Source organism: Ambystoma mexicanum, chromosome 2p (assembly GCF_040938575.1).
Source record: "Ambystoma mexicanum isolate Mex_15411 chromosome 2p, UKY_AmexF1_1, whole genome shotgun sequence".
In the NCBI taxonomy this organism is placed as follows: domain Eukaryota; kingdom Metazoa; phylum Chordata; class Amphibia; order Caudata; family Ambystomatidae; genus Ambystoma; species Ambystoma mexicanum.
Window position 1 is genome coordinate 1079197500 of NC_090923.1, and position 15872 is coordinate 1079213371.

A 15872-nucleotide genomic window follows, 5' to 3' on the forward strand; every position below is an offset into this window, starting at 1 on the left:
TGCAAACTCTTCTTCTGTATTGTGGTACTGTGTTGGCTTCAGTATTGCTTACCTTAAGTCTCTTGTGATTCCTGTGTAGCTTTGGGGTGTTTCCTGTGATTGGGAGTACTCTCGTCCAGTGCATCCAGGCCCCTGCTGGAATTCTTCTTGCGTGTCTTCTCTGAAGTCCCTGGACCCTCAACTAACTTTGAAAGTAGAATACTTACTTGTTTGAACAGTCTTCCTCAGGACCTCTGACTTTGCCTGTAACTGAGCCCTATATCACCCTGCCTACAGCTGGCTCCTAGACCACTAGGGTTGCTCTTCTGCCTTTGTGGGACTCATGTAATAGAATTGGGAAGGGCTGGACACTTTAAGAGGTCTGCCTTGAAAAGTAAAACAAATGCTGAAAAGTTTAGAGTTCGTTTGTATCTGCCCTCTAAGAGTGAGCAGTTACAAAAGTTACTTACCTGAAAAGTGTTCTCTCACTTGTAAAAGTAAATGTAAGGTTGTTTTACTTACTTTAGATATGTTCTGCCATTCTGAAAAGTATAAAGTATTACTGTCCTTGTGTTTCGCCATTCTAAAAGAGTAGATACAGGGTTAATTTACTGACCTGTGAATTGGGTCCCCTACTCCTACAGGTAATGCTGTTGGTTCCACTGTACTATTCATTGGGTCTTACTTCACCTGACTTGCTGTTAACCTGCCTGAGGTTATACGTACATCTAAGTTACTGATAGCTCCTTTTGAAAAGTGTAAAGGTTTTACTTACCTTATTAACTGTGTGCCATCCTAAAACAAGTTAAAGAGTTATTGCTTGCCTTAAATCTGTGTTGAACTGATCTAAAAAGCAAACTGCAATAGTATATTACAACATTAGGTTTTACCTGCCTTATATGTGTGCCATTCTTGAAAAGTGTTCTTAGGTGTAGCTAAGCAAAAACAAAGAGGTGATGGCTGGAAGCTTTAAAATGAATCTTAACCTCTGGCATTGCTCTGGGCAACCCCCCAGGCGATCTTTCTTCGCCTGCCAAGCGATTACAGAAGGAGAAAGACCATATGCAAATCAGGCTTGCCCCCCACCTCCCCCTAAAGGGGCAGTCCAGCCCAAACTGCTAGGTCACATCCCTTCTGCAGTGGCGCAGACTGGCTAAAAAACGGTGGTGTGGAAGGTTGCCCAGAGCAATGCCAGTGGTTCAGATTCATTCAAAACCTTCCACCCATCACTTTTGTGGTTATATTTAGGCTTAGCTAACCTTGGTCTGCCTTGAGCCTTCCAGAAATTGTGTCATAAATTCTTACTGATCTTGGACTGTGTTATACAATTAAACTCAGCTCAAAGGTTAAGTGTATTACACCCCAAGGTCCAACTCCCATAGTATAACTGTGTTGTCCTGAATTAGAGTTATAGGTTTATACTGCTCCTGGAATAAGTGTTCCACTATTCTGAAAAGTATATTTTCCAGTTGACTTACTATTTGATTTCTTGCTGAACGTCACAGTACAACTGTTAGGGTCTAATACACAATACACTGGTATTACTGAATGCAATCAAAAGTAACTCTTGGTTTTGACTTCCCTAGAACTACTGTTAGGTGTTCCAACTAAGGTTATATGCTTTGGTCTGTGCATCTTCAAGCGTAGTGTTGTGTTTTTATAATTGTGGTTGTATATAATGTGAATGGTACTTATTTCCCCCCAAGATTTATCTGGGCCTACTTGTATTTAAATAAACCCTTTATGTTTCCAATACATAATGTTTCAGTGTTTCTTTGGCCCATTTGAATTACAATTTGGTTTTACTGATTCTACAGCCCTTTCCCTCTTCTAAGATAAGCCTGACTGCTCTGTCTACGCTACCATGGACTCTGGTGGTACAGCCTTATACTAAAAGTGTAGTCTTCTACTGTATCAGTTGAATGGTTTTACTAAGCCCTTATTTGAACTTCAGAAAAACTGTCCTAGCAGGCAGTATCCCGGCAGTAAATCTGCCAAAATACCGCCCTCTTGGTCCAGCGGTATTAACACTGGATCACAAGTGGTGGTGTAATTCCCCATTTTTTTTCCTCCATAATCAATGGGTAATTTTTGGCGCAATTATTGTGTGGTACTTGCGCCGCAGTAATTGCCCCAAAAATGGGTGGAATGTCTGCGCATTCACCTCCAGCTCGAATCCTCAACTTTCCCCCCAATACCTGTGATTGAGCAGAGCGGTAATGTGGCGGTAACTCTTTTACCACCCCATTTTTACTGCAGTGCCCAACTCCTGATGAGGCCCTAAGTCTTATATCTGTAGCCACTGGGACTGTAAAATAAAAGCAGGAGCAGTGGCTGCCTGGGAGTTGAGGAAGTGACATTTGACAAGTTGGGTTATTACAGCGCCTGCCCTCTCCATTTCATCCTATTAGCTCTGGTAGCAAAGGAGAGAACAAACTGGGGAAAATTAAGATTTAAGGTTGATGATGAATTTCTACCCCCTTGGACAGTTTAACTATACTACTAACAACCTTTCCGAAACTGCTTAGCGGTTTTAAGTACCTACTTAGTGGTGTTTATAGTTCTAGAAATAGCACTTAAAGTATAGCGCTTCGGTGTAATGGACTGTACTGGGTGCAAAAATCATCGCCATTTAGCAGTGATTATGCAAGGTGTGAGGGGTGACTTTGGGGGCAACATGTGCCCCAAACAGACTAGTGTGTGAATTTCTTAGCCATAAAGTGGAAACAATATAACGTGCATTCCTGTACAAGCACCGAGAGCCAATATTTGCATTGCCAGTGGTGCTGTAAAATGAAAGGAAAAAGCATTGGTCGTCGAGGGGCCACAGAACTTTGAAAGGTGGCGTGACCATTTAGAAGGGGAGGGGCGTTTCGACATCTGAAGGGACTAGAATAGATGGATGAGGGTAGCAAATTCACTTCACTTAGATGCAATGCAAAGATCGCCGACATATTGCATGAAGACTTTGAGGGTAGCCAATGTGCTGCACTTTGACAAATTGGGAAGCTAGCCAGCGGGTAGCACTACGAAGTATTGTAAAGTTAGCCAGTGTATTGCAGCTAGGAGAATTCTCATGGATAGCCAGTGCACTGCACTTAGAAGCATCACGAAGGCTACCCAATGCATAGACTTATTGCGAAGATAGCCAAAGTACTTCACTTAAACCACACGGATACTAGTAATAGCACCCAATGTACTAACCACCCCTGCTTTTCTCCCGCATACCTCCCAAGTACCACACACATGCCCTGTGGGCCAGCCAAATTATACACAAACACTCAGCCAACATAACAAACACCCTCTGGATACAAGCCAGTGCACACAATCAAAATCATTTAGAAAACCGTCCAGCACAGGACACCAGTTTCTCCTGGTTCAGAAAGCATCAACAGAAGAGCACAACTACTATCCTCTTCCCTAACAACTCTCCCCCCCCCCCCCCCACCCAATCTTCCTTACAGAGAGCCATGCGAGTGCCCGGAGACTATACCAATGGTAACGGTGCGTGGTATAAGACAACTTAACATGGCTGACCAGCTAATAAATGCGTATTCTTCTCGCCCAGCACTGCATTTGCACCAACAAAAAATAGGTGCTAAAGTAGGGCACCCGTGAGGTGTCGTTCAGTGCTGGAAATTGACAAAATGCAATGGCAAAACACCACCCCCCCTCCCCCCTTTTATGTATGCAGCAGGAGGGGAGGTGGGAGGCAGATTGTCAGTGGTGTGGGCAGGATTTGAGGAGTGGAGTTGGGTGTTGAATAATGTGGGTGCCCAGAATATAGGATGCTGGCTGCTTTGCATGAAAAACAAAGTGTATTTTGGGAACATAAGAATGACCAATGTATGAAACATGTCTGTAATAGTAAGAAACATGCATTCCTTCTGAGCATGCTATGCACACTTAGTCTGGTACCCATTCAATCTGTCAGAATATCATGGGTCTCTTGTCTTCAGGGAACGGCGCTCCGGCAAGACTTTTGTTCTGGCCCAATTCCTTCCTTGGTGTCCTTAGGGTAGAAAGAGAGGCGGTATTCATTCCAGTGTTTTAGATTTTGTTAGAATGCCGAAACATGATATTTACATTAGTAGGCCGCAAGACGGCACAACGAAGCAACAGTGGAAGAGGCATGCGAAATGCTGCGCCGTTCTACGGTCCCCCTTTATTCAGAGTGCTGCTGAAGGATCCGTAAGCTCAACGACTCTTCCTGTAGAGTAGACATATCTGATGTTTTATTTTGGACCATGCGATGCGCTTCTTCTGAGTTCACTTTGCGTTATTTTCCCGAGAAGCTGCTACAACACCTCTCATTTCAGAATGTGGGTGAAAGAAGGGATTTGTGGCAAGGAGGTGTTTGGGGCGGGGCTGGGCTGGGGGGGGGGCGAGTCCGGATTTCTATGTGGCATTTACTACGTTGTCCGAATCGGTGCACACATGTCCCGCCCGGTGCACACATGTCCTGCCCAAGCATAAAGCACATTATGCTGAGCAGAGAGCCACTTCGTAGTCAAAGAGCCTGACCCGCCTGACATGCTCTGGTAACTTGGGTAACACATCTTTTGAAGCGGCAGTAGAGAGCAAGAGACATGACCTAATCAGCAGATGGGTTGTTGCATCTGCTGCATAACTCGATGGTGCAAGAACGTAATGATGGTTGTATTGGGTGACCTGTTTGTTAACAAAATCGGGACAGGCCATAGACCCAACAGTAGGACTACAGTCAACACAAACAGGACTCTGATAACAGTAGTCCTACTTCTATGGCAGGTTGCGTAGTCCTACTTCTATGGCAGGTTGCGTAGTCCTTTTCTATGGCAGGTTGCGTGGTGTGTTCACAGGTACATTCCTCTTATTGGAACAGAACGGCCAGGAAGGGGGAGGGAATGGGGTGTGAAACGCATTCGCGCACGCATTCACGCGCAGGAAGATTCGCGCCGGGCCCGATTTTGGGATTTCTGAATAGGTTCCTGGCAAAAACCGGGATGGAGCCACCCACTCAATCCTGGGACAGGGTTTATTAAATTCATAGCTGGTCCAATAGCACACAGAGTAGAGCGTTCGCTTTGACATCTGTGCCGATCCTGTTGATGCAGGTTTGAATCCCGGCAGGGCCAAACTCAGCCTTGCGTCCTTCCGAGGTCGATAAATGAGAACCACACACTCTGGGTAATAATAAGCAGCGCTCAGATGCCCGAGGGTTCGTAGCGCTATATACATGATAAATTATTATTAATCAATTAAAAAAACTCTTGCCACTCCGGGACAGAGGGTGATTTCCCCGGACTGTCCTGGGAAAACCAGGACGTCTGATCACCCTATTATCTATGGTGTACCTCTAAGGGGCGATGTGAGAGCCTGCTGGAGGTCAGGCATGTCAACGGCATTTTTTGTAAATGTAACTGCCCAGTGTTTCTGGGCATAACCACTAGGTATCACCAACATCTAAGCATTTAAATCTATAACGTGTACTCCATCACAAAAGTACTGTTTACCATTGCTGCTTCTATGCATGGGAGGAGCAATGTTCTTCTAATCTAGTCGCTGTTGAAAAGCATCATTTTGAGCAGCCCTGCATTTGTTTTCCCCTCATTAAAAGGCCTACTTAGGTTGCGATCTGGATGGTGGTCTTTCTGGTGGGGTTTTCATGGCTTTTATAACTCTTGTCTCTAGTGACTTTTTTACTCTTCTAATGGGAGAATTTGTTTAATTTTTCCTACTGCAGACCTTAAAACTGTTTTAAAATAGGGATGCCTTCGGGGAAATCTTTCGCTTGTGCCCAGAGTTAGGGTGCCTTTGTTTGAAGTACCGTCCACAATTTTAGAAGCCACGCCCACATGGGACACTCGCTTTATAGATTTGAAATCGGTAGTACAATACGAAGGGCAGAGAAAAAATCATGCTTGTAGTTTTTTTAACGTACTATATTCGTTCTTTTTTTAAAGCATCTGCATTATGCAAATAAAAAATAATTATGTATGGCTGAAATGACATTTCACTAAATTATATAACGTATACATTTTTTGGCACTGGAGCAATAAAAAGCTGAGCTGGTTCTGATAAGATTCGAACCAGTGTCTGTCAAGTACATATTTTAACATGTGAATTAAGCAACTTGGCCCATCTTTCCAGATGGAGAAATTATATTGATCATTTCATTTCTTAAAATGTTATTCGTTTTAAAAACAGCTGTGAAACGCTTGATATGATATAAGATATGGCATTTATAACGCACCTATACACAAGTGTTTCAAGGCACAACGAGGCAAGGGAGGGGGATCAGAGGGAAGACGGAGACAACGATCTTACTAGGCCAGGTGACATTGAGCTCGCACAAGTGCAGGGGGAGGGTAAACAGAAAAGGGGAGGGGCAGGGGTCAGTGCAGTACATGAGATCAACAGTAGAATAAATAGAAGCTATAAGTAAAAGGTACGGTCAGCTGGTTGCAAATGTGAGGGTGAGTGCAGACATCAGGTGTCAAGTGCAGGTAGTGGGCTGTCGGGATACTAGAAGTGTTATTGTAAGCTTTGAACGCTAGTGAATCCGATTAGCTCACTGAGTTAAAAATCTGCAGCACAGGTCTAGCAGAAGGTTTCACATACATCATTGCAGCAGGCACATTAATCCACCAAGCAGACCTTCCAAAATAAGTCACATGGCTAAAAGGTGCGAGTGCTTCTCTGAACATTTTATAAAGGTCACACCAATAACAGAATGGCCTGTTGCAATTTTTAAAGGCATAGCCAGTCACACGAATCTGTGACAGATTTTTCTTTTTTTTTTTTCTTCCTGTTCCTCCTAGCCTTTTGCAGAAACTGGCCTGTTATTATCCCCGTTTTATCTTTGTCGTTGCATTTGTTAGGCTTATCATAGAACAATATTATAGACCGCTCGCTCCCTTATACAACAGTGAAGTTTAAGTTTCCCAATCAAATGCAGACCAACAAGTAGCAGGCATGAGGTGTGATGTGGGCGTAGAGGCCATGAATGCCTGTAAGAATGCTCAGCGGGTTGAGATCTGCAGGTCTCAGGTTCTAATCCCAGCGAGGCCAACCCAGCCTGCCCTCCTGAGATCGATAAAGGAGTACCAAGTTCAGTTGGGTGGTATTGTATGTAAATATGTCCTAAGTAAAGTGCTTTAGCGAAAGCGCTATATCAATAACCCATTTTCTAGAGAGCAACGAATAAACTGTGACTAATAATGGTGTAACTCATTTGAAGTTGATTAGCTTTATAAATGTGCAGAAAGGGCGACTACATGCCAAGACAGATAAAAGCAAGCATTGAGAAGTGGCCCCATAACATGGCCATCAGCTCTCATCCAGCACTGGCTGTTCAACAATAGTGGTTTGCATTCTGGGACTTGTAGTTTAGCTTCTTATGTTTGTACCACAAATAAATGCAAAACGGCATTGGCTTAATTGCAAACACTGATCACTTGTCGGCTTCTTTCCCTCCACTGCCTCCCTACTGTATATGGTGGTTGTGAAGCAGAGATTTTTATTACAAAAAATGTATTGCTTATTCATTATTGAAAACAGGCATCCAGCATATTGTCTTGCATAGCTGTAAATAAAATGTGCAGTTCTCGTTGTTTTGCTTTCAGACAGGCAGCATTGTAGATCTCATTCAATATAAAGTGGACTTTTTCTTTCACAAATGAACCAAATAGCTTGGGTGACCTGTTGTCTGGGATGGCCTTTAAAATGCATACGGGCTATAAAAAATAACAGCCCATACATTACCGCTTTGCATTAAGACTTGGAGCTTTGCCTCTTGAGGTGACCTTGCCCCACGACCTGTTTTACATTAATTGATGCCTACTGGGCGTCACTTTTCTGACCAGGGAGCTGTACATCACAGCTGGAAGGAGCACTGGAGGAAGCCCATTCCGCTCTGACGGATACACCTTTAAACCCCAGCCTCTTGCACTGGTTTCTGTGTCTTCAAACTTTGTGTCCCCTCTCATGAGACCGAGACAATCCGGATTTATGGTCTGTTAACCAGACAAAGCTCTCAGAATACGGCCAGGTCGCACGAAATCCGGGCAGGTGGCAACCCTACCCAGAGTAGTAGCACTGAATTTAAATGTCTGTCAGATCTTGTTGCCTCCCTTCGTTCCGGATGCCTCCTGGGGCTATTAAATTTGCCCAAGTCACAGTAGGTTCACCCGGTTTCCTGGCAGGCCTAATCTTTCCAATGAACGGTTGGTGTTGTGCATCATGGAATCTTCTGCTAAGGTCTGTTAGGCCTCTGTTTGGGTGGCTGATGCAGTACGCATATCGGGGGATGCCACTTGGGCAACTTGTGCAAATCACTATTGTATGGTAGCTAGCCAGGACTCAAGTTGAGGGAACATGTGGGTGGATGGCGTCCGCCCACTATGTTCACAGGGCGTACCCGCCACCATTGTGTTTTTTCAATGAATTGTTTTTTTTTAAATTTTTTAATTTTTTTTTAAAGGTGATTCTTCCACTACAGAAGCTTGCCTGGGATTCGAACCCAGGTTGCACGGCTATGAGGCAAGAAACTCGGCCGCGAGACCACAAGCATCTCTGAGTAGATCCTTCTAAAACACAAATTGGTTTTCTACTGCTCAGGACACGTTTTCATAAACATAAGAATAATCTTCAAAATACAAGACAACCTGGAAATAAACTCAATGCTAGAAAACTGCCTCTGCGATGTATTCATCTGGATGAACTCCAACTGCCTCAAAATCCACCCAGTCAAAACAGATCTAATGATAGTCTCAAAACTCAAAAAATGGAGGAGAAAACCACTTCATCCCTAGGCCAAGGGAACTCAGGACAGCCCCAGCACCCTCGCTGATTGTAAAAAACCTGGGTGTTCTGATGGACAATAATCTCACTCTACAGCCACAAGTAAACGCTCTTCTCAAGAAATGCTTCTTCCTCCTTTGAGCGGCAAAGAGGATCCTACCGTTCCTATAGTTCGCCAACAAAAGCACCATCATCGCCCTCGTCATGTCCAGAGTAGATTATGCCAACGCCTATACTTGGGTATGCCTGAACGACTTTAAAAAAAAAACTATAACGCATACAAAATGCAGCAACCAGACTGCTTCTGAAACTACCCTGAAGAGAACACACCACACCAGCGCTGAAAACACTAAATTGGCTACCAATAAAACAACAAAAAAAATTCAAAACAATGTGCATCACACATAGAGCAGTACACAACCAAGACGCTGAGTTCCTGAGAGATAAACTGCATCTACATCAACCAACAAGAACGCTCAGATCAAGAATTGACATCCGCCTGGAACCGAAACCCTACAACAAAGGAAAACTTGGAGGATCTTCCTTCTCTCACCAAGCGTCGAAAACCTGAACGACCTTCCAAAGCACAGACATAACACAAGAAACCACCTACTATTCAGGAAACTACTCAAAACTTGGCTCTTCACGTCATAAATAGAAAGACTGGCCACAGGGGCACACACACAACTAAAACATCGAGGAACGAAAAGACAGACCCTGATCCACACCAAGCAATCGACAGAAAAACCCTAAGGAAAATATCCCACCACATATCAAACGACTAACCGAGAGACAGCCGTAATAGGACCAAAGACCGAATACATAGCAAGACGAAGACAGAAACACCAGGACGACTCATCAATAGGACCATGACCCTACACTATAGCCATTCACACAAGACCTAATCACAGCAGATAGCAAGGGACTAGGAAACCCCGTACCATTAGCTCCAATCCAGAGAGTGAGAAACTGAATAAGCACCCACATTACACATTGTTCATCTAGATACAGCAGGAAGCACAATGCGCCATCACACACAAACCACAACCGAGCAATAGTCCTAAGGAAGTCACCCCACGGAAACCAAAAAACTATCTGAAAGATAGTCATGATAGCAGGAAACTAACGACTGAATACACAGGTTGACCAAGACGGATGCACTAGGCCGCCTCATCAACAGCACTCCGACCCTCAACCATTCAAAGCCTCAACCGACCAGTGTCACATTCGATAACAAGAGAATAGATCGTACCAACCCAGTTCCACACCCGAAGAAAAGGTTCAGACACACCTATCACTCCATACAATACTCACCGCAGCACCACCACAGCGAGACAGCCCATAAGGAGCCAGCAACAACCCCACCCACAGGTATACAGCTCAAACGGAACCAGAAGTACCTGAATCGGGATACAGATCCCACTAACCCAACCCTCAATTTTCGTCATATTCACACCACACAAGTCACACAACCATTTCTCTCCCAGCAATCCGCACGCACTTTACCACACCGCATCAACAACACATAAACATCACCTACAGCACACAAGGTCTCACCTGATCCAATACTTGTGTATACCGAGCTGAAGCTGCCAACAGTACACCACTTCTCCTATTCTCCTACTCCCCTCCTCCTGACTAACCCTACCCATCCTACTTCCTGTTTACAGATCCGCCAGGGTGCCTGGGGACCAATTCTATTGGTGACGGTGCACTATAGAAGTACCTTTAACATAACATAAAAGGTGTCCACCCTTTCTATTTAGCAACCAATGTTTTAAGAAAACATGTTCTCTTGGGGAAAACCTTATTTGTCCTCTGAACTTTCTTGAGTTGGGACAGACATGCTAAAATGATATGCTTGTTTCTTTCAATGTATGTTCGCTGCCTGTGATGTCACTTCTCACTGCATAGTCACTCCACCCACCCCCACACTTTTTGGGGGGATTTCAGCCCTGCAGCTAGCTCGAGGAGCCCACCGGACCAAACCTTTTGATTAAAATTGTTATATGTAAAAGTGCAGCTTTCTGCAATGAGCGGACCCGTGTGCTTTTAAAATCTTCCGGTGTGTCGGAGCTGGGGAATAAAACGAAGTCACTCGTCAGAATGACAGTTGTGCCGATAGTCCTTGTCCCGTCATCATCCCCAGATTAACACGCCCCCACCCCTTTGTCCATCATAGACCATGAAAGGGCGGGGATGTGCCTGCAATAGCCTACATGCATTGCATTCACCATGGTCGTCAGCTTCTGTGTATTCTTATGACCTCTGCTTCGCACAGCTCTGCCCAGCAAGATCTACACCCTCCCAATGGAACGACCCGAAACGACATTTAGCTTGTTCAAACAGCCAGAGTTTCTAGAGGTGTTTTTAATCGTTTTAGATGTTTTCCAGTATTAAAGTTGTGAACAGTCCATTTTAGGGGGTCAGTGCCATCTTTTTGTCGTTGTATGGCTTATCCGCCATGTATGGATTTTTTTTGTGTGTATACAGTCAAACATACCTCAATGAGATGTTAGTGTACTTCACAGAGAAACGATTGTAGCCGATTAAGTGGAAAGAAAGATGAAATTGATACTTAGGAGGAAAAGCGGATACATTACAGATGTTAGAAGATTTCAATAAATAGGAGTGTTTTCAAGTCTATTTTGTAAAAACATGAAACTGGTTAACATGCACTGGAGTCCTCTTATCTCACAGTGGGTCTGGAGAGTGATACCTCACAGCGAAACAGATCATTTAAAAAATGCAGACATCTTACATTCTTTCCTTTCCAGTTTGGTGTTCTCTGCGTTTGCTAGATTGGCTGCCCCTAAAATCGGGAACTATTTCTCCAGCCCTTTTCAGCCCTCCATACTGAATCCGCTTTCAAACATGGGTGCTTTGAAACCGTATTTTCTTATTGTATAAGCGCCTAACAAAAAATAAACTCACCTGGGTTTCGCTAGATTTGCTGCATTTTCCCTTTTTTGGAATATGGCGATTATTCAATTTTCCTTTTTTTCATGCTTTTCTTCTCTCAATAGGTTTAAGGATTTCTATGAAATGGAACCGGAAAAGTTCCAAAACAAGACCAATGGGATCACCCCACGGCGCTGGCTGGTGCTGTGCAACCCGGGCCTTGCAGAGGTCATTGCTGAGGTGAGACTCTATAACACTTCCCTAACTGGGGGGGCGGTGGGGGCGGGCGGCTAGGGGGGAGCAAAGCCTCAAGTGGCTGATAGTGGAGAGGTGTGTGGATGGCTGTACCTTAGGAGATGGTTTGTAAGTGGTGCCACTGACCGCCAGTAGGTGGAATGATTGGAGTTCGTTGTAATGGGCATCTGTGTGTGGATGCAGGATGGTGATGTCACATTGAACCTGGAGTGTTTGTGTGAATGAGTTCTATGGGTTCCTACAGTGACAGTTGGAGTTGCTGTGCTGGCTGTGCTGGATGTCCCAGTATTTCAATCAGCTAACTTACCTGTGCTCCCAGTCGGGAATAAACATACCTACACTCACCTCCTGACTCCAGCGTCGTTGGTGAGCCTGAAAACCACATTACTTCAGAGTTCTTTTGGTTGCGCTCGTGACCGGAAGGAGCAGTCAATGACTGTGTTCAACACATATCCTTGAATGCTAGCTGACTTTTTGCAGATCTTTATTTACACTGAACTATTTTTGTATTAATGATATATGATATGGCATTTATAACACGCCCATACACAGGTGTTTCAGGGTGCTACGAGGCAAGGGAGGGGGAACCAAAGGGAAGATGGACCGCGATCTTAGTAGGCCAGGTGACATTGAGATTGCGCAAGTGCAGGGGAGGGGGAGGAGAAAAGTGCAAAGTGTTAAAGAATTTCAAATTAAGTAAGAGAATCGAAGCAAAAATACCCTTTGGTGTGCATGTGGTCAATTGGAGATATTTGGAACCATTCGTCAAATACTCAAGTTAGGTCAGTGATTACCACAGTGGTCGATGGGTGACCTTTCTTGATTTAAAGAAAATGGCGTTTTTTGCCCGAGTTAGTATTTGGGGCTGTAGTGCTGTTGGGTGAGTTTGTTATAAAACAGGGGAAATGTGTGGAGATTAAATGAAGAGGTCCATTATGCTGTTAGGAGGGCATGCCAAATAACTCTTCAATAACACATGTTATACACTTGGTGGGCTCTTAAATTGACCACTTTCTGTTTTATATTTCAGTTGGGTGGAGAATTAATAATTTATTTGGGAGAACCCCCTTTTTCTTTTTTCAACCTGTGCACCTTTTACAAATACTTTAATTTTTTTTTCGCCGGAACCAGGATTATTTCATAGCCGTCCAGTGAAGGTTGTTTCACAAGCCATGTTTCTTGTAGACATAAGATGTCGAAGTCACCCAGGTTGACATCTCCTGTGACTGTTAAATGCTGGAAGCCCCTGGTGTTCCAGGAACCGAGTCTTATGTTATGCAATAAAGGTGTTCGAAGAGCCCTGTTGCCGTGGAGTCGGGGCTTGAATTGCTATTTGTTTTTTTTTTTTTTGCTATAAGGGCTTTAGGCAGCCAGGCCCAGAGACCCGAGACAGACAGAGGTTTTATTCTGGTCTTTTCGTCAGAAGGAGCAAGTTGGACTTCATGACTGATGTTTTTTTCTAGGAGAACAGGGGTTGTGGGTATTTTCTTTGCCCGTTGTGTAGTGGCCTTGTTTGCTCTTATATCTAGCTTTTCTTTTTTTTTTTTTTTAGACTTTTATTTTTGCTGGCAGAGGCAAACACAAACAGACACATCAGAGGCATATGAATAAAGTTGTGGCTTGTACATACACATACAGAACACATTAGCAAAGATGCGGCGACAGTAAAAAAAGGGAGGAGCATATCACAGGTGGCCGAAACACGGAGTCTCTGACTGAGGGACTAGGAGGATTCATCCGTTGAAGAAGTGTCATTTGAATTGAGCAAGTAACTGTTGAAGGCCGACCATATGTTACGAGGTCGAGAACGTACTGGGAGCATACACAGAAACTCCTCCTCGCAGTTTCGGGACCACGTAAGCAAATTTAACCACTTTTGGAATGTAGGGGGAGAAGGGTTTTTCCAGTTTTGTAAAACACATTTCTTGGCTATGACACAGCTCACATTTAGGAACCTAACAGTGTCTCCAGCCCCCCCAGTCCGCCACACCCCAAACAGAACCCCCATTGGATCTGGGTCAACAACAGTATCAGTGATTGCGGACAGTGTCTCTATGATTTTACTCCAAAATGTCACCAGCTCCGGGCAGTCCCAGAACATATGCAGGTGGTCGGCACCCTCCGCACCGCAGCGGGGGCACAGTCTAGGATCAGAGCGGGCAAACCTCGAGATTCTACCTGGAGTGTAATATAACCGGTTGAGTAATTTATATTGTATGGTGCGGTAACGGAAGTTTAGGGACACCTTGTTAGTGAGAGAACACATCTTCTCCCACTGCTGATCTGTGAGATCCAGGTCTAGCTCGGAGGCCCAATCAGTACGAGCCCTGGATGGAGGGGGAGAAGCGGCGTTATATCTAGCTTTTCTAATTCTCTCGTGTGGCTCTTTTGGGTCTTTCTCGTTTCCCTGTTTACTTGATGAGACCGTGAGGGCTCTGAGGGTGATACGACTCGTGTTTCAGATTGGGAAGTTTGTCTATTTTCTTTCTGTTCCGTGAGATCGTATCCCAATCTAAGCAATTTGTCCGCCTCTTTGCTTAGTAACTCTTTGGCCGTTTTAGATGAAATATGTAGATAGGTTATTGCTCTGCCATTTTTATGGCATGGGTCCACGATGTTCAGGTCTTCAGTTGTTATTGCCCTCACGTTGGGAACGTAGTGGAACAGGGTTAGCACAGATCCTCTATTTAGAATCACGTCATCATGATTTCCTTTAATTTGTTCTAATTTTAGGCGCCACCTCCATTCCGGCGTTGATTTTGTTACTCTGTGATATTTTTCTGTTTGCGATCGATATCCAGTCAATATTAAACAAACTTGAAAGGCAACCTATTACTACAGATAACGTTTTGTAAAAATCATTTATTTGATTAAAACAAATAAATAAAAAAAAATACTTTAATTTAGGCAGCGACTGGGGGCAGTGATAGAATCCATGTACGATGTGTAGATGCTAACCACAAAGCTCCTTGTAGCAGACGCCCTCCCCGGGTTTAAAAAAAAAAGTTGTACCATTGTTTTTGGTTACGGAGCAGAGAAAAGACAGATGACTTCAAACCCTTTAATGCAGGGATTGGTCACGTTTTTCGGTGACGGCCGGAGCAGGTAAAATACAAAATGAATCTTAACTTTTTGTCAATTTCAACTCCTTTTTTTTGGTGTATTGGCTTCATGGTGACGCATGTTATTTAAATTGCACCCATTCTGTAACCCCGTTTCCCCTGGATAGGGTGTGCATCTGTTTCTTCCAACAGCATCATGGGGAGAGCAAATGCCAAGCTTGCCAAAGTCCATCTCAAGACACTTAAAACTCGATGGGGGAAAAAACGCTGGTCGGCCTACACAATGCATGCCGATGGATTTAGATTTGAGGCCCACGTGCAGTCTGAACAATACACCCAGTTGCGGAGCTATGTCGGGAGGAATTTTCAGACTTTTATTCAAGCCACGAAATTGCCACTCTGGCTGATCTAGCTAAGCTTTGGGTTCGAGCAGCCAAAGCCCCCCTCTCAAGAGGGTATTCATTACTGGCATTTCTGTTGCAGTCAAGAAAGTCAAATGCACCTTTAAGAGCATGTTGTAGGTGAGTCAGCCACTCTTGTAGACGTCTCTGGTGAGTGGAATACTTATTTGTACCCAATGGGGTGTCCTGAGGCATTCCTGGAACTTTGTTTTATCAGCTGGTAAGTGCTAGATTTTGGCAGTTGGCAATGGTTGTTTACGTCCAATGTTTTAGTAGGCCCAACGTTTTGTGTAGGCCAATGTTGCTCTGTAGGAAAAATTCCTATAACGTTTGTGCGTTTTTGACAGCAAACAGATGACTCTAGACACCAATGCAAGGCAATCGCCAAAGTTGTCCTTTGGGCCGCTGTGTAATGAACTAACCTTTTTGTCTAGCTACGTTTCAATGTGTTTATTCTATATTTACATGAGGAAGGGAATGTGTAGTTCCT

At 44.2% G+C, this 15872-nt stretch overlaps 1 protein-coding gene across 1 annotated transcript in view; it reads left to right on the top strand.

Annotated features, from left to right (window-relative positions):
* Positions 1-15872, top strand: part of PYGM (glycogen phosphorylase, muscle associated) — a 311215-nt gene that overhangs the window by 247869 nt on the left and 47474 nt on the right. Inside the window, exon 12 of the mRNA XM_069645036.1 lies at positions 11790-11904. Coding sequence (XP_069501137.1) covers positions 11790-11904 — 115 coding nt within the window. The remainder of the gene's footprint in view (positions 1-11789; positions 11905-15872) is intronic.